The 24,288-nt window shown below is 44.1% G+C and overlaps 1 protein-coding gene across 1 annotated transcript in view; it reads left to right on the top strand.

Annotated features, from left to right (window-relative positions):
• The window catches only part of LOC109866443 (transient receptor potential cation channel subfamily A member 1-like), a 72,289-nt gene that overhangs the window by 31,771 nt on the left and 16,230 nt on the right, over positions 1–24,288 (top strand). Inside the window, exons 9-20 of the mRNA XM_031836433.1 lie at positions 1,349–1,448; positions 1,850–1,950; positions 5,775–5,944; positions 8,189–8,353; positions 8,672–8,786; positions 10,628–10,794; positions 11,175–11,265; positions 12,709–12,768; positions 13,273–13,371; positions 16,328–16,398; positions 16,603–16,762; positions 19,352–19,441. Of these exons, the coding sequence (XP_031692293.1) occupies positions 1,349–1,448; positions 1,850–1,950; positions 5,775–5,944; positions 8,189–8,353; positions 8,672–8,786; positions 10,628–10,794; positions 11,175–11,265; positions 12,709–12,768; positions 13,273–13,371; positions 16,328–16,398; positions 16,603–16,762; positions 19,352–19,441 (1,389 nt within the window). The remainder of the gene's footprint in view (positions 1–1,348; positions 1,449–1,849; positions 1,951–5,774; positions 5,945–8,188; positions 8,354–8,671; positions 8,787–10,627; positions 10,795–11,174; positions 11,266–12,708; positions 12,769–13,272; positions 13,372–16,327; positions 16,399–16,602; positions 16,763–19,351; positions 19,442–24,288) is intronic.

Below are 24,288 nucleotides of genomic sequence, written 5' to 3'. Positions count from 1 at the left end.
ATATCAACGAAGTCGCTCTTGCTGCGGATGATTCTCTGATCTACCTCTACACAGAAGACACCATTCTGTATACCTCTGACTCTTCTTTGGACACTGTTTTAACTAACCTTCAGATGCTTCAATGCCATACATCTCTCCTTCTGTGGCCTCCAACTGCTCTTAAACACTAGTAAAACTAAATGCATTCTCTTTAACCGATCGCTGCCCACACCTGCCCACCCGTCTAGCATCACAAATCGGATGCAGTCTATCACAGTGCCATCCGTTTTGTCACCAAGCCACATTTTCTACCCACCACTGCGACCTGAATGCTCTCGTTGGCTGGCCTCGCTTAAAATTCGTCACCAAACCCACTGGCTCCAGGTCATCTATAAGTCTTTGCTAGGTAAAGCCCTATCTCAGCTCACTGGTTACCATGGCAGCACACACCCGTAGTACGCACTCCAGTAGGTATATTTCACTGGTCACCCTCAAAGCCAACTCCTCCTTTGGTCGCCTTTCCTTCCAATTCTCTGCTGCCAATGACTGGAACGAATTACAACAATCACTGAAGCTGGAGACTCATATCTCCCTCACTAACTTTAAGCATCAGCTGGCAGAGCAGCTTACAGATCATTACACCTGTACATAGCCCATCTGTATATAGCCCACCCAACTACCTCATCCCCATATTGTTATATATTTGTTTTGCTCCTTTGCACCGCAGTATCTCTACTTGCACATTCATCTTCTGCACATCTATCACTTCAGTGTTAATGCTAAATTGTAATCATTTCACCACTATGGCCTATTTATTGCCTTTACCTCTCTAATCTTACCTCATTTGCTTGCACTGTATATAGACTTTTCTATTGTGTTATTGACTGTACGTTTGTTTATTCCATGTGTAACTCTGTGTTGTTGTTTGTGTCGCGCTGCTTTGCTTTATCTTGGCCAGTTCGCAGATGTAAATGAGAACTTGATCTCAACTAGCCTAACCTGGTTAAATAAAGGTGATCTCAACTAGCCTACTTGGTTAAATAAAGGTGTTCTCAACTAGCCTACCTGGTTAAATAAAGGTGTTCTCAACTAGCCTACCTGGTTAAATAAAGGTGTTCTCAACTAGCCTACCTGGTTAAATAAAGGTGTTCTCAACTAGCCTACCTGGTTAAATAAAGGTGTTCTCAACTAGCCTACCTGGTTAAATAAAGGTAAAATAAAAATATAAAAATAGCCCAGAAACCATCTCGCATAATGTGCTTCTGAATCCTAATAGACTGTGTGACCAAATGGCACCCGATTCCCTACAAAACAATAGTGCACCATATAAGGAATAGGACTTAACTTGTATTGCATGTTGTGTTGACAGGGTGCAGACATTGACTACATAGACTGTAAGGGTCTTTCTCCCCTGCTGCTGGCTACTAACTGTGGAGCCTGGAGATCTGTGGCTCTTCTCTTGTCCAAAGGTTAGCTTTTACACTAAATCAATAATGGAATTCAAATGCAACACATTTGTGGAATGAACTCAGGTTGTGGAGTGTGTGTGTCTACGTGTCTGTCTCTGTGTGTGTGTGTGTGTGTGTGTGTGTGTGAGTGTGTCTTGTGTCTTTTTGTGTGTGTGTGTGTCTACGTGTCTGTGTGTGTGTGTGTGTGTGTGTGTGTGTGTGTGTGTGTGTGTGTGTGTGTGTGTGTGTGTGTGTGTGTGTGTGTGTGTGTGTCTTGTGTCTTTTTGTGTGTGTGTGTGTCTACGTGTCTGTCTGTGTGTGTGTGTGTGTGTGTGTGTGTGTGTGTGTGTGTGTGTGTGTGTGTGTGTGTGTGTGTGTGTGTGTGTGTGTGTGTGTGTGTGTGTGTGTGTGTGTGTTTTCAGGTGCCAACGTCAACATAAAGGACAAGTCAGGATGTAACTTCCTTCACCTGGCCATCCTGCAGCCCAAAGGCCTAAAGAACCTCACAGGAGACATCTTACAGGTAACACAACATGACATTAGCATTAGATGTAACAGGTAGCCTAACAAATGGTATCCAATGGTAGCAGTGCTTGGAAAGGTACATTGCCTTCAGAAAGTGATCATACCCCCTTGACTTATTCCACATTTTGTTACAGCCTTTATTCCACATTGTGTTGTGTTACAGCCTTTATTCCACATTGTGTTGTGTTAAAGCCTTTATTCCACATTGTGTTGTGTTATAGCCTTTATTCCACATTGTGTTGTGTTACAGCCTTTATTCCACATTGTGTTGTGTTCTAGCCTTTATTCCACATTGTGTTGTGTTATAGCCTTTATTCCACATTGTGTTGTGTTACAGCCTTTACTCCACATTGTGTTGCAACCTTTATTCCACATTGTGTTGTGTTACAGCCTTTATTCCACATTGTGTTGTGTTACAGCCTTTATTCCACATTGTGTTGTGTTACAGCCTTTATTCCACATTGTGTTGCAACTTTTATTCCACATTGTGTTGTGTTCTTGCCTTTATTCCACATTGTGTTGTGTTACAGCCTTTATTCCACATTGTGTTGTGTTACAGCTTTTTTTCCACATTGTGTTGTGTTACAGCCTTTATTCCACATTGTGTTGTGTTACAGCCTTTATTCCACATTGTGTTGTGTTATAGCCTTTATTCCACATTGTGTTGTGTTACAGCCTTTATTCCACATTGTGTTGTGTTACAGCTTTTTTCCACATTGTGTTGTGTTACAGCTTTTTTTCCACATTGTGTTGTGTTACAGCGTTTATTCCACATTGTGTTGTGTTACAGCCTTTACTCCACATTGTGTTGCAACCTTTATTCCACATTGTGTTGTGTTACAGCTTTTTTTCCACATTGTGTTGTGTTCTTGCCTTTATTCCACATTGTGTTGTGTTACAGCCTTTATTCCACATTGTGTTGTGTTCTTGCCTTTATTCCACATTGTGTTGTGTTACAGCCTTTATTCCACATTGATTGCATTTACTTTTTTTTCTCACCCATCCACACACAATTCCTCAGAATGACAAAGTGAAAATATGTTTTTATTTCTTTATTTCATGTTAGCAAATCTATTGAAAATGAGATACAGAAATATCTCACTTACATATTCACACCCCTGAGTCAATGCTGTGTGGAAGCATCTTTGGCTTAGATTACTGCTGTGAATGTTTCTGGGTAAGTCTCCTAGAGCTTTCCACACTTGGATTGTACAACATTTGCCCGCAATTATTTTCAAAATGCTTCATGGTTGTTGATCATTGCTAGACAACTTGTTATAGATGACAAGCATACCCATAATGTGATGCAGCCACCACTATGCTTGAAAAGATGGCTTGTACTAGATTTTCCAAAAACTTAACACTTTGTTTACTGGACAAAAAGTGTATTGCTTTACTGCGGTGCAGTAGCGGTGCATTGGTAAAACCACAGAGGGAGCGAAGCCAGGGGTAAAAAGCCATATTACAACCTATGTGTTGTGATAATTGCTTTGCTTGCTCTATAACCTGTTAGTTGTTATGCCTTGACACCTTAACATATACAGTGTATTCGGAAAGTATTCAGACCCTTGACTTTTTCCACATTTTGTTACATTACAGCCCTATTCTAAAACGGATTTTAAAAAGTCTTCGTCAATCTACACACAATACCCCATAATGACATCACAATACCCCATAATGACATCACAATACCCCATAATGACATCACAATACCCCATAATGACATCACAATACCCCATAATGACATCACAATACCCCATAATGTCATCACAATACCCCATAATGACATCACAATACCCCATAATGTCATCACAATACCCCATAATGACATCACAATACCCCATAATGTCATCACAATACCCCATAATGACATCACAATACCCCATAATGTCATCACAATACCCCATAATGTCATCACAATACCCCATTTGCATAAGAATTCAGACCCTTTGCTATGAGACTCAAAATTGAGCTCAGGTGCATCCTGTTTCCATAGATCATCCTTGAAGTATTCCTACAACTTGATTAGAGTCCACCTGTGGGAAATTCAATTGAGTGGACATGATTTGGAAAGGCACATACCTGTCTATATAAGGTCTCACAGTTGACAGTGCAGGTCAGAGCAAAAACCAAGCCATGAGGTCGAAGGAATTGTCCGTAGAGCTCCGAGACAGGATTGTGTCTAAGCACAGACCTGGGGAAGGGTACCAAAACATTTATGCAGCATTGACGTTCCCTCAAAACACAGCAGCCTCCATCATTCTTAAATTGAAGAAGTTTGGAACCACCAAGACTCTTCCTAGAGCTGGCCGCCTACGGTGAAGCATCGTGACGGCAGCATTATGTGGTGGGATGTTTTTCAGTGGCAGGGACTGACTGGGAGACAAGTCAAGATCGAGGGAAAGATGAACGGAGCAAAGTACAGAGAGACCCTTGATGAAAACCTGCTCCAGAGTGCTGAGAACCTCAGACTGGGTTGAAGGTTCGCCTTCCAACAGGACAATGACCCTAATCACACAACGAAGACATAAGCAGGAGCGGCTTCAGAACTCTAAATGTCTCTGAATGTCCTTGAATGACTTGAACCAGATCGAACATCTCTGGAGAGAACAGAACTGGCCCAGCCAGAGCCCGGACTTGAACCAGATCGAACATCTCTGGAGAGAACAGAACTGGCCCAGCCAGAGCCCGGACTTGAACCAGATCGAACATCTCTGGAGAGAACAGAACTGGCCCAGCCAGAGCCCGGACTTGAACCAGATCGAACATCTCTGGAGAGAACAGAACTGGCCCAGCCAGAGCCCGGACTTGAACCAGATCGAACATCTCTGGAGAGAACAGAACTGGCCCAGCCAGAGCCCGGACTTGAACCAGATCGAACATCTCTGGAGAGAACAGAACTGGCCCAGCCAGAGCCCGGACTTGAACCAGATCGAACATCTCTGGAGAGAACAGAACTGGCCCAGCCAGAGCCCGGACTTGAACCAGATCGAACATCTCTGGAGAGAACAGAACTGGCCCAGCCAGAGCCCGGACTTGAACCAGATCGAACATCTCTGGAGAGAACAGTACTGGCCCAGCCAGAGCCAGAACTTGAACCAGATCGAACATCTCTGGAGAGAACAGAACTGGCCCAGCCAGAGCCCGAACTTGAACCAGATCGAACATCTCTGGAGAGAACAGAACTGGCCCAGCCAGAGCCCGGACTTGAACCAGATCGAACACCTCTGGAGAGACCTCAAAATACATGTGCAAGAAAAGTTTGTGAACCCTTTGGAATAACCTGGATTTCTGCATTGATCACTCATAAAATGTGGTCTGATCTTCATCTAAATCACAGTAATAGACTAACACAATCTGACTAATCTAAGTCACAGTAATAGACTAACACAATCTGACTAAACCAACACAAACTTTTTCTTGCAAATGTAGCTGTGCAGCGACACTCCCCATCCGACCTGATAGAGCTTGAGAGGATCTGTAGAGAAGAATGGGAAGCATGATGCCTTCTGCTGCCAATCCTTTTCTGCCAGCTGAATATACACTGCCTATTGTTAAAGAAAATTAAATGTTCTCTCTATTGCCATCAACCATTTGTCCTGAGTCTGTTTCTAGTATTAAATGCCTCAGCCTTCTGCTGTTGCCTACTTTAGCTACAGTACTGGCTGAGACAGAATGAATCAGACTTAAAGGACTTTAGTTGACCTTTTGGGTGGGACAGTCTGTCTGTCTATCTGCTCTCAGGAAGTCAGGGTTGTAGTGTGTGTGTGCCTTGTGTGTACATATCTGTTTACTTACGTGTGTGTGTCCTGCCCCCTACAGCACAGCAGTATGATGGATCTGTTGAGTACTGAAGACAACGAGGGCTGTACTCCTCTCCACTATGCCTGCAGACTGGGTATCCACGAATCGGTCAAGAACATCCTGGTTCTACAGGTCTCTCTGGACCGCAAGTCCAAGGACAAGAAGTCAGCCCTGCACTTCGCTGCCCAGTGAGTGGTGTTAGGTCTAGTGGGGTTAGGTCTAGTGGTGTTAGGTCTAGTGGGGTTAGGTCTGGTGGTGTTAGGTCTAGTGGGGTTAGGTCTAGTGGGGTTAGGTCTAGTGGTGTTAGGTCTAGTAGTGTTAGGTCTAGTGGTGTTAGGTCTAGTGGTGTTAGGTCTAGTGGGGTTAGGTCTAGTGGGGTTAGGTCTAGTGGTGTTAGGTCTAGTGGTGTTAGGTCTAGTGGGGTTAGGTCTAGTGGTGTTAGGTTTAGTGGTTGTTAGGTCTAGTGGTGTTAGGTCTAGTGGTGTTAGGTCTAGTGGGGTTAGGTCTAGTGGTGTTAGGTCTGGTGGTGTTAGGTCTAGTGGGGTTAGGTCTAGTGGTGTTAGGTCTAGTGGGGTTAGGTCTAGTGGGGTTAGGTCTAGTGGTGTTAGGTCTGGTGGTGTTAGGTCTAGTGGGGTTAGGTCTAGTGGTGTTAGGTCTAGTGGTGTTAGGTCTAGTGGTGTTAGGCCAAGTGGTGGATGCATTGCTGAGACAATGCTGAAACATCAATTCATGGGGAAGTCAGTGCCACATTTTAATTTTCACTCCAATTCTCAGACATTATTTACAAAATATGCATTTGTGTTTAATGAGTCCGGCAGACCAGAGGCATTAGAGATGACTTTGTGTTCTCTTGAAAAGTGCATGAATTTGACAATTTGACAATTTTCCCGTCCTGCAAAACATTGAAAATGCAATGAGTACTATAGGTTGTCAGGGAAAATATATGGAGTAAAAAGTTCAATATTTTCTTTAGGTTGTCTAAAATATAAATAGTTGTAAGGCATGTTGGTGGCAGGGAAGTGTGGCGCAGGAGATCGAACTTGGTATTAAACGGAGCAGTTTAATAAGTGCTCAAAACTCAGAAAACCAAAATATACAAAATAATACAAGTGGGTACAAAACCCCCGTCGCACACCAGAACATATCTTGCACAATGCTTACAAACAAACAATCACAGACAAGAACAATGAGGGGGAACAGAGGGTTAAATACACAACATGTAATTGATTACTATATGATTCCATATGTGTTATTTCATAGTTTCGATTTCTTCACTATTATTCTACAATGTAGAAAATAGAAAATGTTAAGATAAACCTTGAAATAAGTAGGTGTGACCAAACTTTTAAATTTGAATATAAAATAAAAGAGAGTTGCACACTCAGATGCAAAAATGTGTCCAAACTTTTGACCAATACTGTATATGTTTTCCTCCCCCTCATCCCACTCTCACACACACACACACACACCTACACACACCTACACACACACCTACACACACACACACACACACACACACACACACACACACCTACACACACACACACACACACCTACACACACCTACACACACACACACACACACACACACACACACACACACACACACACACACACACACACACACACACACACACACACCTACACACACACACACACACACACACACACACACACACACACACACACCTACACACACCTACACACACACACACACACACACACACACCTACACACACACACACACACCTACACACACACCTACACACACACACACCTACACACACACACACACACACACACACACCTACACACACACACACACACACACACACACACACACACACACACACACACACACACACACACACACACACACACACACACACACACACCTACACACACACACACACACCTACACACACCTACACACACACACACACACACACACACACACCTACACACACACACACACACACACACACACACACACACACACACACACACACACACACACACACACGCACCTACACACACACACACACACACACACCTACACACACACACACACACACACCTACACACACCTACACACACACCTACACACACCTACACACACACTCACACACACACACACCTACACACACACACACACACACACACACACACACACACACACACACACACACACGCACCTACACACACACACACACACACACCTACACACACACACACACACACACCTACACACACACACACACCTACACACACCTACACACACACTCACACACACACACACCTACACACACACACACACACACCTACACACACACACACACACACACACACACACACACACACACCCCAAACTCTCCTCTCATCAGAAATGTTCATATTAACACCAGGTATACCTCTAACTCTCATCTCATCAGGTATGGTCGTATTAACACCTGCCAGCGTCTGCTGGAGACCATCACAGACTCCCGCCTGCTGAACGAGGGGGATGAGAGAGGCTTGACTCCCCTACACCTGGCCTCTGGAGGTGGACACGCCAAAGTGGTGGAGCTGCTGCTTCGTAAAGGAGCTCTCTTTCACAGGTGCTAGCACTAACACACGTCTGTACATGACTAGGCTGTTCACAGTGAGCAAGACAGTGGCACAGATTTAGGTTTGCAACAGAGCCAATCTGTAAATATTGACGTAGGAGTAGGATCACCAACATTTCTGTAAATGTCCCAAAAGCCCTTGAAATCCCGGATGGAATATTACTAGAATCAGGTGGGAATATATAGGTAACCCGGGATTCTTCAACTGGGAATTCTGGGAAATGTAGCTGAATTTTGACACCCTACATGGAGAATATAATGGTGTGTTATTGTCACTGGTGTTTTCTGTCTCGTCTCTCTCTTCCTTAGTGATTACAAAGGGTGGACTTGTTTACACCATGCGGCAGCAGAGGGGTACACCCAGACCATGAAGATCGTCCTGGGCACCAACATCAAACTACTGGACAAGCTGGATGAGGATGGGGTTCGGACAACCTTTGTTTCATTCAGACCACTGTCATGTCTCTGACATCTTTGTGATGACAAGCTATTTTATCAAATCGGTTACCTAACGTTTGATTGATTAAGTGATTGAATTAAACCATGCAACAATTAACTCGTTAATAATCTGGGGCACCACGGAAGAGTCAGTTTATATAGAGCGGCTAGCTCCCGAATCCACTCTTAAAGATCTGAAGATATTTTATATCAATAGCAGTCAATCAGTCATTCATTATTCTTTTCCTTCTATCAGTCTCATCTGAACGTTGTAAAATTCTTGGTTATCTGCACGAACCCAGCCTTTACTATAAATCATCCATTCACCAATTGTCACAATTATTTATTTACTAATTAAACAATTACAGGATATACAATACATAATAACATTATACCGTAAATACCGTCCCTAGTGGACTAAACAAAAACAGTTTGGTTCTAAAATGATACATTCAGAGAGGAAAAGGAGGGGGGGCGGAGTACTACAAAGGAACATGGGTCTCTATTGGACATGGGAATCTTTTCTCGCATAAATATGAATGCATATGCACTTTTACAATCGCTTGTTCGGATAAAGTAATGTAATGAGTATTTACGATTGAGCTGGTGATATGAGCCTCTGGTTTGCCCAGTCGAGGTCGCCATTCTGCTTTGTAGATTCTTCTCCCGGGTTGTCGTGGAGTGAGATGTTCATCTGTGTCGGTCGATGGTCTTACTAGGGAGACAAGAGTCTCTGCAAGGAATTTATGAAGTGGTTTTAAAGTCATAAAACTACACTGCTCCCTCCTAACAGGAGAGGGGCGGGTTGTTCACATTTCTTCTAGCCGAATCACTGAAAGGGCTAGCGTCATGACACAACCTTTACGTTTCATTCAGACAACCTTTACGTTTCATTCAGACAACCTTTACGTTTCAAACAGACAACCATTACATTTCATTCAGACAACCTTTACGTTTCATTCAGACAACCTTTACGTTTCATTCAGACAACCTTTACGTTTCAAACTGACAACCATTACATTTCATTCAGACAACCTTTACGTTTCATTCAGACAACCTTTACGTTTCAAACAGACAACCATTACATTTAATTCAGACAACCTTTGTTTCATTCAGACAACCATTACATTTCATTTAGACAACCTTTACGTTTCAAACAGACAACCATTACATTTCATTCAGACAACCTTTATGTTTCATTCAGACAACCATTACATTTCATTTAGACAACCTTTACGTTTCAAACAGACAACCATTACATTTCATTCAGACAACCTTTACGTTTCAAACAGACAACCATTACATTTAATTCAGACAACCTTTACGTTTCAAACAGACAACCATTACATTTCATTCAGACAACCTTTATGTTTCATTCAGACAACCATTACATTTCATTTAGACAACCTTTACGTTTCAAACAGACAACCATTACATTTCATTCAGACAACCTTTACGTTTCAAACAGACAACCATTACATTTCATTCAGACAACCTTTATGTTTCATTCAGACAACCATTACATTTCATTTAGACAACCTTTACGTTTCAGACAACCTTTACGTTTCAGACAACCTTTACGTTTCAGACAACCTTTACATTTCTAGCTGCCATATGTGAATAATAATAATAAACAAGCATGATATTTAGCCTAGCTAGACATTCTAACAGCTATCATCACCCCATTGGAAGCAAGGTTATTTATTTTGAAATGATTTTATTCTGCAGAGACTTCTCAATGAATGAATGAATCATTAAACGTTCCTCGAGATGTGTTGATTAGGCGACGATGTGAATTCACAAATCTTGTGTTGTTGTTCTGATCAGAGCACAGCACTGCACGTGGCAGCCAGGGAGGGACAAGTAGCTGCAGTGAGACTGCTGCTGCAGAGAGGGGCGGAGATCAGCCTCAACAAGAGCCACGCCTCCTTCTTTCACGAAGCACTGCAACACAGGAGGAAGGATGTGGTCAATGCCATCATCGACAGTGACAGGTTTGATCAGTCATGTGGGCTGAGGGTTGCAAAATTGCCCAAATCCCTTAGGTTTTGGTTCCTGGTTGGAACATTCCAGAGGGTAAGGTTCAGGTCATCATCAACAGGAACTGGTTAGCAGTTTCCTGGAATTAGGAGGGAGTAAGCAGGTAATCTATAGTCCTCCAACCAACATTTCTGGAACACCTACAGATTTACTGGAATTTTGCAACCCCAGTTCAGTCGGTCCCTAACCCTTTTGTGTCCTGACTAGGTCAGGCCATCAGGACAGGAACAACTCTGTAATCTGGATACTTTCAAAGACTTGCACATGTTCTTGGATCCTTCCGGATTAGCACAGTGCTGTGACCATGTATAGTTTGTTTGTTTGTTTATTGCAGATGTAGTGACACCCTGAGGACGTTCAAACATGATGCTGGCAAACGTTGTCCAGTGTTGGAACTGGTTGACTTGCTGCCAGAGTCTTGCAAGGTTTGCCCTCACACACCTGAACATTTCCAATAGAGTATATTATTGCAACATGATGGCAACATGCAGCAATGAAAAGGTGTAAACGGTATATATGCCTACTGTATGTAGTCGTCTTTGGTGTGGTTCTCAGTCAACTGACCTGATTGAAACAACGTTGTTTGATAAAAGGCTTGGGCTTTGACTTTATAAACATCTGTAGGAAAAGTTTGCAGCGTTGCAGAATTCCAGAAACTTTCCTAAAATTCCCTGTTTTTCATGAAATCCCAGTTGGAAGTTTCCCAAAATCAGGAGGGAATAAAACCAGGAGGGAATAAAACCAGGAGGGTATAAAACCAGGAGGGATTAAAACCAGGAGGGAATTAAGTCAGGAGGGATTTAAATCAGGAGCGATTTAAGTCAGGAGGGAATTAAGTCAGGAGGGAATTAAGTCAGGAGGGATTTAAATCAGGAGGGAATTAAGTCAGGAGGGAAATAAGTCAGGAGGGATTTAAATCCCTCCTGATTTAAATCAGGAGGGAATTAAGTCAGGAGGGATTTAAATCAGGAGGGAATTAAGTCAGGAGGGAAATAAGTCAGGAGGGATTTAAATCAGGAGGGCATAAAACCAGGAGGGTATAAAACCAGGAGGGATTTAAATCAGGAGGGAATTAAACCAGGAGGGATTTAAATCAGGAGGGAATAAAACCAGGAGGGTATAAAACCAGGAGGGATTTAAATCAGGAGGGATTTAAACCAGGAGGGAATAAAACCAGGAGGGTATAAAACCAGGAGGGATTTAAATCAGGAGGGAATTAAGTCAGGAGGGAAATAAGTCAGGAGGGATTTAAATCAGGAGGGATTTAAATCAGGAGGGAATTAAGTCAGGAGGGATTTAAATCAGGAGGGAATTAAGTCAGGAGGGAAATAAGTCAGGAGGGATTTAAATCAGGAGGGATTTAAGTCAGGAGGGAAATAAGTCAGGAGGGATTTAAATCAGGAGGGATTTAAGTCAGGAGGGAAATAAGTCAGGAGGGATTTAAATCAGGAGGGAATTAAGTCAGGAGGGATTTAAATCAGGAGGGAATTAAGTCAGGAGGGAAATAAGTCAGGAGGGATTTAAATCAGGAGGGATTTAAGTCAGGAGGGAAATAAGTCAGGAGGGATTTAAATCAGGAGGGAATTAAGTCAGGAGGGATTTAAATCAGGAGGGATTTAAATCAGGAGGGAATTAAGTCAGGAGGGATTTAAATCAGGAGGGAATAAAAACAGGAGGGAATAAAACCAGGAGGGATTAAAACCAGGAGGGAATAAAACCAGGAGGGAATAAAACCAGGAGGGAATAAAACCAGGAGGGAATAACATCTGGAGGGAATAAGCAGGAAATGTTATGTAATTTCGCAACGCTAACCAACGGTGATTAACCAGATGATAATGTCCCCTGTTATCTCCTTGTAACTTGCTCAGCACCTACTGGACTGCTGCATCAGAGAGTCAAAGGATGACGACAACAGTCCTGACTATCACGTGTGTAAATTCTACAGTGTGACTTTAATTGTGAAACGTTAAGTCTTAGTGTCCCTTTCGGGTTTCCATTTTTTTATCATCGGCCTTACGCTACCTGTTACGCACGCCTCTATGAAGAGGGAACGCAACACTACCCTACACACGCTACCTGTTACGCACGCCTCTATGAGGAGGGAACGCTACGCTACACTACACACGCTACCTGTTATGCACGCCTCTATGAAGTGGGAACGCTACGCTACCCTACACACGCTACCTGTTACGCACGCCTCTATGAAGAGAGAACGCTACGCTACCCTACACACGCTACCTGTTACGCATGCCTCTATGAGGAGGGAACGCTACGCTACACTACACACGCTACCTGTTACGCACGCCTCTATGAGGAGGGAACGCTACGCTACTCTACACACTTAAAACTGTATAACTATAGCAAAGGATAGACTTATTTGCTCTCTCTCTTTTTCATACAATTACAAATGTTGTTTTCTTTCTATTGTGTAGATTGAGTACAATTTCCAGTGGCTTCAGGCACCGATAGCACTAAAGAAACACGCAAAGACTGACGAAAGCCTGAAGGTCCAGCCCCTCGCCGCTCTGAATGTAAGTAGGTCCAATACAAGTATAATACTCTCTCCTGAGCTTTCTATTGTTGATCTACTGTAAGAGCAAGGCTCACCGGGGTTCTGGGCATCAAGATCACCATGGTTCTGGCAATCAAGATCACCAGGGTTCTGGGAATTAAGATCAACAGGGTTCTGGGCATCAAGATCACCAGGGTTCTGGGCATCAAGATCACCAGGGTTCTGGGCATCAAGATCACCAGGGTTCTGGGCATCAAGATCACCAGGGTTCTGGGCATCAAGATCACTAGGGTTCTGGGCATCAAGATCACCAGGGTTCTGGGAATCAAGATCACCAGGGTTCTGGGCATCAAGATCACCAGGGTTCTGGGCATCAAGATCACCAGGGTTCTGGGCATCAAGATCACTAGGGTTCTGGGCATCAAGATCACCAGGGTTCTGGGAATCAAGATCACCAGGGTTCTGGGCATCAAGATCACCAGGGTTCTGGACGGTGAACAAAACCTGCTGTTCTCTCTCTCTGAGGAGGAGATGGTGAACTACAACCTGTTGTTATCTCTCTCTCTCTCTCTGAGGCGATGGTGAACTACAACCTGTTGTTCTCTCTCTGAGGCGATGGTGAACTACAACCTGTTGTTCTCTCTCTCTCTCTCTGAGGAGATGGTGAACAACAAGCTGTTATCTCTCTCTCTGAGGAGTTGGTGAACTACAACCTGTTGTTCTCTCTCTCTCTCTCTCTCTCTCTCTCTCTCTGAGGAGTTGGTGAACTACAACCTGTTGTTCTCTCTCTCTCTCTCTCTCTGAGGAGTTGGTGAACTACAACCTGTTGTTCTCTCTCTCTGAGGCGATGGTGAAACTACAACCTGTTGTTCTCTCTCTCTCTCTGAGGAGATGGTGAACAACAAGCTGTTATCTCTCGCTCTGAGGAGTTGGTGAAATTACAACCTGTTGTTCTCTCGCTCTCTCTGAGGAGATGGTGAACAACAAGCTGTTATCTCTCGCTCTGAGGAGTTGGTGAACTACAACCTGTTGTTCTCTCTCTCTCTCTGAGGAGATGGTGAACAACAAGCTGTTATCTCTCTCTCTGAGGAGTTGGTGAACTACAACCTGTTGTTCTCTCTCTCTCTCTCTCTCTCTCTGAGGAGTTGGTGAACTACAACCTGTTGTTCTCTCTCTCTCTCTCTCTCTGAGGAGTTGGTGAACTACAACCTGTTGTTCTCTCTCTCTGAGGCGATGGTGAAACTACAACCTGTTGTTCTCTCTCTCTCTCTGAGGAGATGGTGAACAACAAGCTGTTATCTCTCGCTCTGAGGAGTTGGTGAAATTACAACCTGTTGTTCTCTCGCTCTCTCTGAGGAGATGGTGAACAACAAGCTGTTATCTCTCGCTCTGAGGAGTTGGTGAACTACAACCTGTTGTTCTCTCTCTCTCTCTGAGGAGATGGTGAACTACAACCCGTTGTTCTCTCTCTCTCTCTCTGAGGAGTTGGTGAACAACAAGCTGTTGTTATCTCTCTCTGATGAGATGGTGAACTATAACCTGTTGTTCTCTCTCTCTCTCTCTGATGAGATGGTGAACTACAACCTGTGGTTCTCTCTCTCTCTGAGGAGATGGTGAACAACAACCTGTTGTTCTCTCTCTCTGAGGAGGAGATGGTGAACAACAACCTGTTGTTCTCTCTCTCTGAGGAGGAGATGGTGAACAACAACCTGTTGTTCTCTCTCTCTGAGGAGGAGATGGTGAACTAGAACCTGTTGTTCTCTCTCTCTGAGGAGATGGGGAACTAGAACCTGTTGTTCTCTCTCTCTCTCTCTCTCTGAGGAGATGGTAAACTAGAACCTGTTGTTCTCTCTCTCTGAGGAGATGGGGAACTAGAACCTGTTGTTCTCTCTCTCTGAGGAGATGGGGAACTAGAACCTGTTGTTCTCTCTCTCTGAGGAGATGGGGAACTAGAACCTGTTGTTCTCTCTCACTCTCTCTCTGAGGAGATCAAATCAAATCAAATCAAATCAAATTTATTTATATAGCCCTTCGTACATCAGCTGATATCTCAAAGTGCTGTACAGAAACCCAGCCTAAAACCCCAAACAGCAAGCAATGCAGGTGTAGAAGCACGGTGGCTAGGAAAAACTCCCTAGAAAGGCCAATACCTAGGAAGAAACCTAGAGAGGAACCAGGCTATGTGGGGTGGCCAGTCCTCTTCTGGCTGTGCCGGGTGGAGATTATAACAGAACATGGCCAAGATGTTCAAATGTTCATAAATGACCAGCATGGTCGAATAATAATAAGGCAGAACAGTTGAAACTGGAGCAGCAGCACAGTCAGGTGGAAGTTGAAACTGGAGCAGCAGCATGGCCAGGTGGACTGGCGACAGCAAGGAGTCATCATGTCAGGTAGTCCTGGGGCATGGTCCTAGGGCTCAGGTCAGTTGAAACTGGAACAGCAGCATGGCCAGGTGGACTGGGGACAGCAAGGAGTCATCATGTCAGGTAGTCCTGGGGCATGGTCCTAGGGCTCAGGTCCTCCGAGAGAGAGAAAAAAAGAGAGAAGGAGAGAATTAGAGAACGCACACTTAGATTCACACAGGACACCGAATAGGACAGGAGAAGTACTCCAGATATAACAAACTGACCCCAGCCCCCCGACACATAAACTACTGCAGCATAAATACTGGAGGCTGAGACAGGAGGGGTCAGGAGACACTGTGGCCCCATCCGAGGACACCCCCGGACAGGGCCAAACAGGAAGGATATAACCCCACCCACTTTGCCAAAGCACAGCCCCCACACCACACCACGAGATGGTAAACTAGAACCTGTTGTTCTCTCTCTCTGAGGAGATGGTGAACAACAAGCTGGTGTTATCTCTCTCTCTCTCTCTCTCTGATGAGATGGTGAACTAGAACCTGTTGTTCTCTCTCTCTCTCTGAGGAGATGGTGAACTAGAACCTGTTGTTCTCTCTCTCTCTCTCTGAGGCGATGGTGAACAACAACCGCATAGAGCTCCTTACACACCCCGTCTGCAAGAAATACCTGGAAATGAAGTGGTCAGTATTCACAGCGTTCTTGGTGTGCATCCTAAATGGTACCCTATTCCCTACATAGTGCACTACTTTTAACCAGGGCCCTATGGGAATGTATTACAATTCTTCTATGAAGTGGTCAGTAATTAGAGTACAGTTTTCTTGCCCTGTTTCAGATGGAGGATTCCTTTTTCTGTTCATTGATTCTTCTATTTCCTCCACCTCCAGGGTGGCCTATGGGAGCACTGCCCACCTTCTGAACCTGTTTGTGTACCTGCTGGGTCTGCTTCCTCTCACCCACCTCATAGTGAGCCTGAGACCCAGCCTGGACTACACCGGCCCTGACAACACCACAGCTGTCACCATGGTGCCCATTTCCTTCAGAGAGGTACAGTACTGTACGCTAATACCCGGTTATCAAACGGCAGGTTTGGGAGGGGGGTGTTGGGCTAGTGAATAATACAAGATGGAATAAAAATAACATTAAATTGTTATGATGTACAGGTCTAGTGGGCAAACAGTTTAATGGAGGGGATTTTAATTCGGTAGCATATGAATTAACACACTACTATGGAACACCATTTCCCTCTCTGTCCTTAGGATTCAAATCATCAACTCCTCATCAGCGTTTAATATTTTAATATATTGTCTACTGCCAGGGAAAAACAAAAAACGTTTACACCTTAAGGTCCTGAGGGACGAATTTGGGAAACGCAGCTATAGAACGACAGGTGCCTATATCAACGACAGGTGCCTATATCAATGACAGGTGCCTATATCAACGACAGGTGCCTATATCAACGACAGGTGCCTATATCAACGACAGGTGCCCATATCAACGACAGGTGCCCATATCAACGACAGGTGCCCATATCAACGACAGGTGCCTATATCAACGACAGGTGCCTATATCAACGACAGGTGCCTATATCAACGACAGGTGCCTATATCAACGACAGGTGCCTATATCAACGACAGGTGCCTATATCAACGACAGGTGCCCATATCAACGACAGGTGCCCATATCAACGACAGGTGCCCATATCAACGACAGGTGCCCATATCAACGACAGGTGCCCATATCAACGACAGGTGCCCATATCAACGACAGGTGCCCATATCAACGACAGGTGCCTATATCAACGACAGGTGCCTATATCAACGACAGGTGCCTATATCAACGACAGGTGCCTATATCAACGACAGGTGCCTATATCAACGACAGGTGCCTATATCAACGACAGGTGCCTATATCAACGACAGGTGCCTATATCAACGACAGGTGCCTATATCAACGACAGGTGCCTATATCAACGACAGGTGCCTATATCAACGACAGGTGCCTATATCAACGACAGGTGCCTATATCAACGACAGGTGCCTATATCAACGACAGGTGCCTATATAGTCAAGGTTGCAGGTTATTGAGTCAATTCATAAAACACATGACAACTGTCTCTAGATATAGAAGAGGCAAGACACCCAGAGGTCTCACAGGACAAACCATAGGGGCTACCTCCCAAGTGGCACCAGCTTCCCATATAGGGCCATAGGGGCCTGGTCTAAAGTAGTGTACTATATAGGGAATAGGGTTCTATTGGGCTCTGGTCTAAAGTTATAGGACGGACACTTCAAAACATTGTTCATTATGAATCATTTTTTTATTGTCTTTTTTGGCCTTGATGAATGTGTTATTCATTGGGTTTCGCTGGGCTATAGTTTACTATAGTAGTACTTTTTGTAGGGGTTGATACATTTTTTATTAAAATAAATCCAGTCGGAAATGTCAAAGTATACATTTTTTAAAGCCATTTTTAAACTCATCATAAATCTTTTTTATTTTTATTTTTATGAACTAGAAATGATTCATCACACCTCTCTTTCATTTTGACCTGGAAATAATGAATCACGACTCTCGTTCTGCACGCTCTGCAGAAACTAGCAGTGGAAGCAAAATAGACGTACCTCAACCCTACTGTAAAATATGGTGATTGATCTTTGATGTTATGGGGCTATTTTGCTTCCAGTAGTCCTGGGGCCCTTTGTTAATGTGACCTTTACCAGGTACAAGGACATTTTAGCCAAAAACCCGGTTGCCTCTGCCAGGAGGCTGAAACTTGGCCGCAAGTGGATCTTCCTGTTGATCTTCCAGCAAGACAATAACCCCAAGCACACATCAATATCCACAAAGGAATTGTTAAATGACCACAAAAATGTATATTTTGCCATGGCTATCTCTGTCTTCTGACTTTAACCCCATTGAAAACCGTGGTTTTAAAAGAGCCCAGTCGAAGGATATCAAAGATCTGGTACGAGGATTGGCCTAATATCTCTCCAAACGTGTCCTCCAATCTCATAATTGTTTTTAAATGGGAAGGGTGCTGGAATATTCTAAACAGGGGAACCAATATTTTTTCTCTTTTTTTAGAGGGCCATAGGGCCATAGGGGTTAGGGCATAAAGGTTTAAATTAATTAGGTTTAGGGATAAGGGTTAGGTTAAGTTTATGGTGAAGGTTTAGGTTGGGTTTAGGGATAAGGGTTAGGTTAAGTTTATGGTTAAGGTTAGGTTGGGTTTAGGGATAAGGGTTAGGTTAAGCTTACGGTGAAGGTTAGGTTGGGTTTAGGGATAAGGGTTAGGTTAAGAAAATGGGGCTAGTTATAGTTTCATTAAGGATTCAGGTTAAAGAAAGGCATACAAGTAAGTATTGGCTAAGTGTATCGCCATCCGATGCCATTCACAATCTGTTGGTTGAACATACATTACCTTTTGATGGAGCAACATTCACAATCTGTTGGTTGAACATGCATTACCTTTTGATGGAGCAACATCCATAATCTACTGGTTGAACATACATTACCTTTTGATGGAGCAACATTCACAATCTATTGGTTGAACATGCATTACCTTTTGATGGAGCAACATCCACAATCTGAATCGAACCCTAACCTTTTTTTTTTTTTACCTTTGCCCCACAGCAAAACTCCTTCTTGTCCATTTGCATGGTGATGGTACTAGTCATGAACATCTACTCCATGGGGAAGGAAGTGATGCAGATGTACCATCAGGTACAGTAACAGCTCCAGGAACTGATCTAGAATCAGCTTACTTTCCCAAAATCCTAACGTCACATGCAAATTAATATACCGGAGTAGGACAATGTTGCTCTAAGCACTGATCTAGGATCAGTTTATCTGCCAAAAAGTCCTAACCTTACATGTGCATTATAATACCAGATTAGGACTATGTTTCTCCAGATACTGATCTAGAATCAGTTTACAGAAGTTTTAAACTTAAGAGGACATTTCAAACTGAAATCAATCTTTGTCGGACGTATTCATACCTCGGGAGGGATCTAAAGTCGAGCTGTACTGAAATGATCTGGTGACGATTTATTCCACTCCTCCTGAGAAATAAAGAGTGCAGAGGTGTTTTGTGGATACATGTAATACATGATATGGGACATACAGTATGGAGACAGCCTGGCATTAAGATACATGGACACAGCCTGGCTTTAAGACACATGGAGACAGGCTGGCTTTAAGATACATGGACACAGCCTGGCTTTAAGATACATGGACACAGCCTGGCTTTAAGACACATGGAGACAGCCTGGCGTTAAGACACATGGACACAGCCTGGCGTTAAGACACATGGACACAGCCTGGCGTTAAGACACATGGACACCGCCTGGCGTTAAGACACATGGACACAGCCTGGCTTTAAGACACATGGACACCGCCTGGCGTTAAGACACATGGACACCGCCTGGCGTTAAGACACATGGACACAGCCTGGCTTTAAGACACATGGACACCGCCTGGCGTTAAGACACATGGACACAGCCTGGCGTTAAGACACATGGACACCGCCTGGCGTTAAGACACATGGACACAGCCTGGCTTTAAGACACATGGACACAGGCTGGCTTTAAGACACATGGACACAGGCTGGCTTTAAGATACATGGACACAGGCTGGCTTTAAGACACATGGACACCGCCTGGCTTTAAGACACATGGACACAGGCTGGCTTTAAGATACATGGACACAGGCTGGCTTTAGGACACATGGACACAGCCTGGCTTTAAGATACATGCACACAGGCTGGCTTTAAGATACATGGACACAGGCTGGCTTTAAGATACATGGACACAGGCTGGCTTTAAGACACATGGACACAGGCTGGCTTTAAGACACATGGACACCGCCTGGCTTTAAGACACATGGACACAGCCTGGCTTTAAGACACATGGACACCGCCTGGCTTTAAGACACATGGACACCGCCTGGCTTTAAGACACATGGACACCGCCTGGCTTTAAGACACATGGACACCGCCTGGCTTTAAGACACATGGACACAGCCTGGCTTTAAGACACATGGACACAGCCTGGCTTTAAGATACATGGACACAGCCTGGCTTTAAGACACATGGAGACAGCCTGGCGTTAAGACACATGGACACAGCCTGGCGTTAAGACACATGGACACAGCCTGGCGTTAAGACACATGGACACCGCCTGGCGTTAAGACACATGGACACAGCCTGGCTTTAAGACACATGGACACCGCCTGGCGTTAAGACACATGGACACCGCCTGGCGTTAAGACACATGGACACAGCCTGGCTTTAAGACACATGGACACCGCCTGGCGTTAAGACACATGGACACAGCCTGGCGTTAAGACACATGGACACCGCCTGGCGTTAAGACACATGGACACAGCCTGGCTTTAAGACACATGGACACAGGCTGGCTTTAAGACACATGGACACAGGCTGGCTTTAAGATACATGGACACAGGCTGGCTTTAAGACACATGGACACCGCCTGGCTTTAAGACACATGGACACAGGCTGGCTTTAAGATACATGGACACAGGCTGGCTTTAGGACACATGGACACAGCCTGGCTTTAAGATACATGCACACAGGCTGGCTTTAAGATACATGGACACAGGCTGGCTTTAAGACACATGGACACAGGCTGGCTTTAAGACACATGGACACCGCCTGGCTTTAAGACACATGGACACAGCCTGGCTTTAAGACACATGGACACCGCCTGGCTTTAAGACACATGGACACCGCCTGGCTTTAAGACACATGGACACCGCCTGGCTTTAAGATACATGGACACAGCCTGGCTTCAAGACACATGCACACCGCCTGGCTTTAAGACACATGGACACAGCCTGGCATTAAGATACATGGACACAGCCTGGCTTTAAGACACATGGACACCGCCTGGCGTTAAGACAGTGGTTCACAACTGCTTTTCCTTGGGACCCAAATTAAAACAGGTTGTCTCATTCGCAACCCAATATTTGCATCACAAAAAAAACTATTTTTCATGCTATTTTGATAGTAAATGTTGCATTTATATGACAAAGGAACTGCATTCCCACCTGTTTCCCATATTCCTCATGAAGAATGTCATTAAACTCATTGGATTGAGACACAAAATCAACCAAAATAAAACTGCTAAAAGCTCTACATTTAAAATGCTGTGATTGAAGAGAAAATTATAAAAAAAGTAAGATATTTAGCATTTCTACACACATTCTACCTAGTTTAAGTATTTAGAGTATTTTTTCATTAAATCGTTTAAAAATATATATATATTTTTTTTTTTACTCAGACACAGCAGACCCATTCAAAACCTTCCTCAACCCAAATTTGGGTCGCGACTCACCAGCTGAGAATCGTTGCTTTAGGATACTCCCTTGTTATTAAAACATCTGACAAGATGAAGAAACCTAGAGAGGAACCAGTCTCCTTGGAGTGGCCAGTCCTCTTCTGGTGTTGGGACCTGGTAGGGGTGGTATACAGAAGATAGCCCTATTTGGAAAAAGACCAAGTCCATATTATAGCAAGAACAGCTCAAATTAGCAAAGAGAAACTACATCATTACTTTATTAAGACATGAAGGTCAGTCAATATGGAACATTTCAAGAACTTTGAAAGTTTCTTCAAGCGCAGTAGCAAAAATACATCAAGCGCTATGATGAAACTGGCTCTCATGAGAACTGTGACAGGAAAGGAGGACCCAGAGTTACCTCTGCAGCAGAGGACATGTTTATTAGAGTTCCCAGCCTCAGAAATAGCAACCCCCAAAAATGTTTCACAGAGTTCAAGTCACAGTCACATCTCAACATCAACTGTTCAGAGACTGCATGAATCAGGCATTCATGGTCAAATTGCTGCAAAGAAACCACTACTAAAGGATACCAAAAATAAGAAGAGACTTGCTTGGGCCAAGAAACACGAGCAATGAACATTAGACCGGTGGAAATCTGTCCTTTGATCTGATGAGTCCAAATGTGAGATTTTTGGTTCCAACAGCCGTGTATTTAGAGACGCAGAGTAGGTGAACGGATGATCTCTTCATGTGTGGTTCCTACTGTGAAGCATGGAGGAGGAGGTGTGATGGTGTGGGGGTGCTTTGCTGGTGACACAGTCTGTAATTTATTTAGAATTCAAGGCACACTTAACCAGCATGGCTACCACAGCATTCTGTAGTAATACACCATCCCATCTGGTTTGCGATTAGTAGAACTATAATTTGTTTTTCAACAGGACAATGACCCAACACATCTCCTGTCACACCCTGACCTGAGATCCTTATTATTCTCTATGTTTGGTCAGGGTGTGGGTAAGTCTATCTGGGTGGGAAAGTTGGGTGGGAAAGTCTATGTTTTCTATTTCTTTGTGTTTGGCCGAGTATGGTTCCCAATCAGAGGCAGCTGTCTATCGTTGTCTCTGATTGGGGATCATATATAAGTTGTAATTTTCCTTTTGGGTTTTGTGGGATCAGGTTTTCTGTTTAGTGTCTGTGCCTGACAGAACTGTTCGCGTTCGGTTTTTGTTATTTTGTTTTTGTGTCATCATTAAAAAGACGATGTACGCCTACAACGCTGCGCCTTGGTCCACTCTTCCTTCTACCACGCTGCGCCTTGGTCCACTCGTCCTTCTACCACGCTGCGCGTTGGTCCCCTCTTCCTTCTACCACGCTGCGCCTTGGTCCACTCTTCCTTCTACAAGCTGCATCTTGGTCCACTCTTCCTTCTACCACGCTGCGCCTTGGTCCACTCTTCCTTCTACAAGCTGCACCTTGGTCCACTCTTCCTTCTACCACGCTGCACCTTGGTCCACTCTTCCTTCTACAAGCTGCGCCTAGGTCCACTCTTCCTTCTACAAGCTGCGACTTGGTCCACTCTTCCTTCTACCACGCTGCGCCTTGGTCCACTCTTCCTTCTACAAACGAGAGCCGTTACACCTCCAGGCTGTGTAAGGGCTGTTTGACCAAGGAGGGGAGAGATGGAGTGCTGCATCAGATGACCTGGCCTCCACAATCACTCGACCTCAACCAAATTGAGATGATTTGGGATGAGTTTGACGCAGAGTGAAGGAAAAGCAGCCAACAAGTGGTCAGCATATCTGGGAACTCCTTCAAGACTGTTGGAAAAGCATTCCAGGTGAAGCTGGTTGAGAGAAAGGCAAAGGGTAGCTACTTTGAAATTTTTTAAATATAAAATATATTTTGATTTGTTGAACATTTTTTTGGGGTTACTAACCTATTCCATATGTTATTTCATAGTTTTGAAGTCTTCACTATTATTCTACAATGTAGAAAATAGTAAAAATAACGAAAAACCCTTGAAAGAGTAGGTGTGTCTGAACTGTTGACTGGTACTGAATGTGTAGCGTGGTGAAACCTTCACACAGTATGAGCGGGTGGAGGACATGCAGACCATCACTCATCATGATGAATCATGACACAACCAACCTTGGTGGTGTCAAGAGCATTCTGTAATAGGGCATTTATACAGAAATCTGTTTGAAAGGTTGGAATATCGTTCTGCACCTGGATCTACTAGGCCACATTTACATTTTAGTCATAAAACGACAG

This window comes from Oncorhynchus kisutch, linkage group LG11, assembly GCF_002021735.2.
Source record: "Oncorhynchus kisutch isolate 150728-3 linkage group LG11, Okis_V2, whole genome shotgun sequence".
Classification (NCBI taxonomy): Eukaryota; Metazoa; Chordata; class Actinopteri; order Salmoniformes; family Salmonidae; genus Oncorhynchus; species Oncorhynchus kisutch.
Note: the sequence above shows the minus strand (reverse complement) of the source record. Positions and strands in the feature narration are given on the sequence as shown.